The 7,534-nt window shown below is 48.6% G+C and overlaps 1 protein-coding gene across 2 annotated transcripts in view; it reads right to left on the bottom strand.

The window, feature by feature from the left end:
• Positions 1-697: 697 nt before the first annotated feature.
• The window catches only part of MTHFR (methylenetetrahydrofolate reductase), a 45,427-nt gene continuing 38,590 nt past the window's right edge, over positions 698-7,534 (bottom strand). For both annotated transcript variants that reach the window (XM_081871005.1, XM_081871004.1), the window contains exons 10-12: positions 5,325-5,426; positions 3,850-3,969; positions 698-1,539 (exon numbers count right to left, since the gene is read on the bottom strand). In XM_081871005.1, the coding sequence (XP_081727131.1) occupies positions 1,342-1,539; positions 3,850-3,969; positions 5,325-5,426 (420 nt within the window). In that variant the 3' untranslated portion in view covers positions 698-1,341. The remainder of the gene's footprint in view (positions 1,540-3,849; positions 3,970-5,324; positions 5,427-7,534) is intronic.

Genomic DNA, 7,534 nt, shown 5'->3' with positions numbered 1-7,534 from the left:
AAAGTTTATATCCCTTCTTATTTTATTTATATTTCATGAAGTTTATATACCCTAAGCCTCAAAATGGATTATTACAGACTAGCACAAAGTGCTTGGAATTTTTTTAAAAAACGAACAGAGATGTGTTTATAAACGGATAGCGTCATTTGTGAGTTGGACCAGCCGCATCAAAAACCAGGCAAAGTTGTGCCGAAGTCACGTTTCCATCTGGCATGTTGGTTCAAAAAGGCACCCAAACATTGATGTCGATCCTCAGGAACTCTTGTATTATCTCAAGATGCAGCTGAACCTGTGGCCCCCGAACAGGCCTAAGCCATGCAAAAGTGATTTTTCTGTCCACCATCTTGTTGCAAAATGGTGCCTGGCATTCCAACAGCTTAAAAAAGTGTGTCCCTACCCCCACCAGGAACCCCTAATGCAGAGTTTGGCAACAATATCACAAGAAACTATGCCCATAAATGGGCAGAGTCATGCCAGCATCATGCTTTGTTCCGCCATCTTGATTCAAAATGGCGTCCGGTACCCATATGTTTCTGCCCCACAAGTCCCAATGAACACCAGCCATGGGTGTTTAAGGGGGGAAAGGGACCACGTTACCATAACTCCCTGCATTCACCACGATGTGCCCAACCACACTGCCACAACGTGAGTCCCTTCTCTCTCTCGTTCAACACATTTTTTAAAAGGCAAGTCAACGTAGGCATCAACTACATTTTATTTCATTTCAATTTCACTTCTCTCCTTCCCTTTACAAGCATTTTAAATACTTCCCCCTCCCCTGCAAGAGAAAACGAGAAGACGCAGGAAGGAGACCACGATCCTGCGCCTTTATAATAAAATAAAAACAAAATAAATAGCCGGCCACACACTGCGGCTCCCCAGAGGGGGGCAGTTGTGTCGCAGGCGGTTGTGCTCATCCTGATTTTCTGCAACTCCCGTTCTGAACTAGAGGCTTGTAAAGCCGTCAGTCCCATCGATCAGAGGGTGTGCACTGAAGCAGCAGCTGAAAGCTTTCTTTTTTAGAGTGCAACCCAGAAACAAGGGGTGTGGGCCAGATTTGGGGTTGGGTGGGGATAAGGATTTCTAGCTGCCATTAGTATAAGGGGAAAAAGGGATTGTAACAACCCAAGAAGGGCTCAAAAACATCCTCAGAGTCTTTTGGATCAGAAGGGAGATCCGCCTGTCTTAACTGGCCTCCCGCTTTGAAGGCAATGGGGGGAAATTCAGCCAACGGCGCCCCCTAGAGGAGTGTCTGGGCCACTGTGGTTCCGACCTCGCATCCCTAAGGTTTTTGACTGTGCTGCCAGCCAAATCTGGGAGGCTGCGTGCCTTTTCTCCCGTTCACGGTTCCGCCGGACAGTTCAAGAGCGTGTGCATGTCTTCCAAGACCTGCCAGAGGCAGCTGTCCAGGGGGAACTCGTTGTCCACCAAGTTGACCAGGTAATAGTTGTCGTGCATGTACTGAAGGATCATGCGAGAGGGGGACTCCTCTTCGTACAGCTTGGCCCACTGCTCAATCCACAGGGCAAAGGCCTCATCCTGTCCGAGGGGGGCAGAGAGAGAGAGAAGTGGGTCACACTTAAAAACAACTCAGGGTGGGAGTGCAGGAGGAACTATGGGAAATGAATTGTTGTTATTATTAGAATTAGAATTAGAATTAGAATTAGAATTAGAATTAGAATTTATATACCGCCCTTTACCCGGGGATCTCAGAGCGGTTCACAGAATAAAATCAAGATACAGTGGTGCCTCGCAAGACGAAATTAATCCGTTCCATGAGGCTCTTCGTATAGCGGTTTTTTCGTCTTGTGAAGCAAGCCCATTGACAGCTTAGCGGATTAGCACTATTAGCGGTTTAGCGGCTTTTAGCGATCAGCTGTTAAGCGGCTTATCAGCGGATCAGCTGATAAGCGGCTTAGCGGCTTAGGAAAAGGGGGAAAAAAGGGGGGGGAACCCACAGGAACTCGCAAGACATTTCGTCTTGCGAAGCAAGCCCATAGGGAAATTCGTTTTGCGAAGCAGCTCCAAAACGGAAAACCCTTTCGTCTAGCGGATTTTCCGTCTTGCGAGGCGTTCGTCTTGCGGGGCACCACTGTATAAAACCACAAAATACATAATAAAAAAACCAAAACGTTTTAAAAGGGCATAGGATGCAAATCAGATCCAACCAAAGGCCTGCATTAAAATGGAACGTTTCTGCTTGGCACCTAAAGGTGTGTAATGAAGGCGCTAGGCGAACTTCCCTGGGGAGAGCATTCCACAGACGGGGAGCCACTGCAGAGAAGGCCCCGTTCTCGTGTTGCCACCCTCCGGACCTCTCAAGGAAGAGGCACACGAAGGACGGCCTCAGAGGATGATCTCAGGGAAGAGGCTGCATTATGCAGACTCAGACTTATCGGCGCAACTCGCTCAGTGTTGCCTGCTATAGCCAGCAGTGGCTCTCCAGGGTTTCAGGTTGGGTTCTCCCCCAGTTCTACCCGGAGATGCCAGAGACTGAACTCGGTGCATTCTGCGTGCAAAACAGATACCCTTGCACTGAGCTACAGGCAGAAGAAGCTGCCTTAGACAGAGCCAGACTATTTGGTCCGTCAAGCTCAGCACTGCCTCTACTAACTGGCAACGGCTCTCCGGTGTTGCATAAACGGGGACATTTCCCAGCTCTACCTGGAGGTGCTGAGAAATGAAACTGAGGCCCTCCTGCACCCAAAGCATATGCTCTACCCCTGAGCTATGGCCCTTAGTATTCAAAAAAGGACCTGCAGGCTTCCCTTGGAGGCACCTGGTTAGGCAATGTGACTAGATGTGACCATATGAACCCAGCCGGACCCTGAGATCATCCTAATTGGCCCTCCTTCCTGTGCCTCCTCCTCGAGAGGTCCGGAGGGTGGCAACACGAGAACGGGGCCTTCTCTGTGGTGGCTCCCCATCTGTGGAATGCTCTCCCCAGGGAAATTCGCCTGGTGCCTTCATTTGACATCTTTAAGCACCAGGCAAAAATGTTCCTTTTTAACCAGGCCTTTGGCTGATCTGTTTGACATCCTATACTGAGGTTACCAGATTTATTTCACTTTTCAATTTCAATAGGAATGATAGGATTTTGTCAGGGGACAGATTTGTAAATCCGGGGACTGTCCCCGGGAAACAGGGACGTCTAGTAACCTTATCCTATACCCTTTTAAAATGTGGCTCTTTTCTGAGTAGGGTGTTATTGGGTGGTTGTTTTTATTCTGATTATATTTGTCTGTGTACCGCCTTGAGAACTCCAGGTATAGGGCGGTATATAAACTGCATCAGTCAATCAAAATCATCATCATCGGGGGTCAGCAAACTTTTTCAGCAGGGGGCCGGTCTCCCTGAAACTTTGGGGGAGGCTGGACTATATTTGGGGGGGGGGAATGAACGAATTCCTATGCCCCACAAATAACCCAGAGATGCATTTTAAATAAAAGGACACATTCTACTCATGTAAAAACACACTGATTCCCAGACCGTTCATGGGCCGAATTTAGAAGGCAATTGGGCTGGATCTGGCCCCCGGGCCTTAGTTTGCCTACCCATCATCATCATCATCGATGGGCCACTGCTATGATCCAACAGGCTCTTATGTTCTTATGACTTGATACAGACCTATGAGATCCCTGAACTTGTGCAAGCGAAAGTGGGGGTTGTACCCCCAACTTATTATTATAGGAGCAGAAGTACCCCGGTACCACAAGTTCTAGGGGATAGTAACTGGCACCTTGTTCACATACATTTTCCATGGAAATTTACCAAAGCCGCAGATCTGTACCAACAGGCTAAGAGTTTCCTGGGTGTTTGGGGCAGGGCAGGGAACAATAACCCTCTTACCTTCCAGTACATGAAGCTAACCGGGTCTACAACTGTCGGCTGAATGATCTCTCTGCCGGGGAAGATGCCCCACGTTACGGCGTTGGGTTGCATTTCATGCGCATTGGTGATGTTCTCACCCTACCAACGGGAAACAGGAAGGTGTTTAGAAGGAAGAGAAAGAAATGGGGCGCATGCAGCCTGGAAACGGCTGCATCACGGTTTTGCATACACCTGTTAACTTGCTGCCAGGCCTGTACAGATCTCAAGATGCGGGTGTTGTTGTTGTCTAAACCACTGAGCCTCTTGGGCTCGACAGTTGGAATCCCCACCATGGGGTGAGCTCCCGTTGCTCTGTCCCAGCTCCTGCCAACCTAGCAGTTCGAAAGCACACCAGTGCAAGTAGATAAATAGGTACTGCTGCGGCAGGAAGGTAAACAGTGTTTCCTTGCGCTCTGTTTTCCGTCATGGTGTCCCGTTGCACCAGAAGCAGTTTAGTCCTGCTGGCCACATGACCCAGAAAGCTGTCTGCGGACAAATACTGGCTCCCTCGGCCTGAAAGCAAGATGAGCTCCGCAACCCCATAGTCACCTTTGACTGGACTTAACCGTCCAGGGGTCCTTTACTTTTTTTCTTTTTCTTTTTTACAGATCTCAGGCCCAACTGAACAGGCCTCGGTCCAGTATACCTGAAGGAGCATCTCCACCCCCATTGTTCTGCCCGGACACTGAGGTCCAGCGCTGAGGGCCTTCTGGCGGTTCCTCGCAATGAGAAGCCAAGTTACAGGGAACCAGGCAGAGGGCCTTCTTAGTAGTGGCACCTGCCCTGTGGAACACCCTCCCACCAGATGTCAAAGAGAAAAATAACTACCAAACTTTTAGAAGACATCTGAAGGCAGCCCTGTTTAGGGAAGCTTTTAATGTTTAATAGGTTATTGTATTTTAGTGTTTGTTGGAAGCCGCCAGGAGTGGCTGGGGAAACCCAGCCAGATGGGTGGGGTATAATTAATAAATTGTTGTTGTTGTTATTCCTTCCTGCATCCAGCCTGGTGAAGTAAACCCAGAAAACTCCTCCAGGGAATGATATGCTCGGCTGATCAGATTCTCTGGCTAAACAGGAGGCACTGAAACTGGGCCATAAGGAGGAGCCATGAACCCAAAGCCAATTGTCCTAGCAGAGGCTGAACAATTCTCAAAATATTCTCCAGAGATCACAAGCAGAGGGTTTGCTCCCCACATCCGCTCTCAGTTCAAGCACCCGAAGTTTCCACGGAAACGTTTTCCCTGCCAGCCTACCAGAGGAAGGACCAGTGTCGGATTAAACCCAGTGGAGTCTCCTAGGCAGTCAGAATCTCGGAGGCCCCCTCACAAATTATCTCCCAATTTTCTTTCAAGATCAAATCAATATTATTTTGATCCGTTGTTGAGGGGCCCCTAGGCTCATAGGCCAGTGCCCAGTCTGTCTATTTGGTAATCTGGCACTGAGGAAGGATGCACCTTGACGTTGACAATGTGGTAATTCACTCGCTGGCCGTAGTTCTTCAACACTGTTTGGAGGGCTCTGACGTTCTCGCTGGAGGTGAAGAACTCCAGGTAAGCCTGGAAGGAGTCGAGAGAGGAGGTGTTGACACCAGAGAATCCCGGCAATGGCACAATTTATATGTTTAAATTAACTTGGGGGGGGGGGGGAGCAGAGGTTTTTCTATTAGGAATTGTAGGTGCTGATATTCCAAGCGAGCAGAAAATACTTTTTATGTATGTGACGACAGCCACCCGGTTGTTACTGACCCAAAGATGAAAAGGAGACAAAGTCCCTAATAGGGAACCCAGAACAATGGCGCGCAAGGCCTTATATAGACATTTTAAATTCCCTGCCCTGTCACTCAAGACCAACCCTCCATACACCATACATACTTCACAGAAGGGGTGTAACCCAAGACCAGCCCCCACAAACATCATACCTACATCACAGAAAAGGTGGTCTACAACAGAAATTTGAATGCTGTTGTTTTTCCTGTCTGCCAGGTTATCTGTTAATGCCTTATCTAATTGCCTTCCTGGTAGTCTGGCCATTCCTTTGAGATGGTGATTTCCCAATTCCTGAGACATTGGGAAGGCTCCCTGCTTTCCCTCCTTGCAAAAAAAACACATTTGGTCAGTTTGGGAGTCAAAATGGTTTCAGGTCGGTCTTCCTGTGCTGATCTATGTACGTGCTTGGTTGGTACATTTATGAACATTTATTATATATATATGAGACCTTAAATTTTACTATTACAATAGTACTGCTTGGCTGTCCCTTTATTGGTCTGTGATTGTGTTAAATCGATTTTGCTCTACTTCAGTGTTTCTGCTACCATGTGGAGCGGAGCAGCTTAGAAACAGCAACGCCGGTTGCCTCTCTGAAGAAAAAGACCCTCCTTCCCACCCCACCCCCCAGTTCACATTGGGATTAGCTTTGGGGCACTGAGCAAAAGTCTCACTTGACCTTAATCTTATTTGGATTAAGAGAGAAGGGAGACGGTACCAAAAAATAATAACAACTGAAAAAGCTGATCCAAAACCTGGATCTTATCAGGAATGCTTTTTTTGTTTCAACGGAAAAGTAAACTAGATAGACTGGGTTTCTCATTGTGGTCAGAGTTTGAAAAAAGGGGGAAGGGGTGTGTGGCGAAGATCAAGAGGCTGCTTTTGAAAGCAAGACAAATAATACGAGCGCTCTGGTGGCTCACTTGGAGGGGAGCAATTTCGCAGCGGGGGTCCCCGTTTAATGGGGGCTGCCGACACAGCGCCCCATGGGCTCATAATGAGAGCTTTTGAAATCCGCAGCCCTGCAGCCTTTTGTCTCGCAAACGGCGGATCTGCTAGCCCCCTGCTAGCATTGCTTAATCACCCCACCGCTTGCTTTGTAGCCAGCTGGCGCTGAGGATCACAGCTCCCCCCACTATTTACTCGCTCATTGTAAGGGGCTTGACACACACACACACACACACACACACACACACACACACCGCCCTGTCCCCACACTTCAATATTTCTGAGGCGGGGAATCTTTATTTTCCTCCACTGCTTCTGACACCTGCCGGCACGGAGTGGCCAGAATTCTTTGATTTAGCCGGCTTTGGCTACGCCCTGCCGCTTGAGAACTGCTTGGGCCAAGTTACAGCTACAGATCAACCTTTCAAGCTAAGGGACGAGGAAAGGAGCCATAGCCCAGTGGCAGAACACCTGCCTGGCATGCAGAAGGCCTCGGGAACCAGGCTGAACCCTCAGCATTTCCAGGTCTGCCTGGGAGAGAGTCTGGTCTGAAACATCAGAGAGCTGCTACCAGTCCGTATAGATGAGACTGAGCTGGACAGAGCAATGGCTTGACTAAGCAGAACACAGTTTCCTATGTTCCTGTGTCTAAAGAGAAGGGTTGAAAGGACCTGTTGATGGCATTTTACCATTGCACTGTGGAGAGTGTATTATGGTCTGTGTGTGTGGTTTGGGAGCTGCACCGTCAGGGGAAAAACAATGCTGTCCAGGGTTGTAAAGACTGCAGAGAGAATAATTGGGTGCACTCTTCCCACCTTGGATCAAATCTATGCTTCCGGGTGCCATAAGAAAGCTGCAGAGATAGCGCAGGATAGTGCGCACCCCAGAAATGATCTCTTTCAGCTTCTGCCTTCTGGAAAAAGGTACAGGGTTATAAAGACTAGGACTAGCCA

The sequence above is a fragment of the Podarcis erhardii genome (assembly GCF_964252035.2).
Source record: "Podarcis erhardii genome assembly, chromosome: 7".
NCBI classification, from domain to species: Eukaryota; Metazoa; Chordata; class Lepidosauria; order Squamata; family Lacertidae; genus Podarcis; species Podarcis erhardii.
The sequence above is the reverse complement of the archived record's forward strand: the minus strand, read 5'-3'. Positions and strand labels throughout refer to the sequence as shown.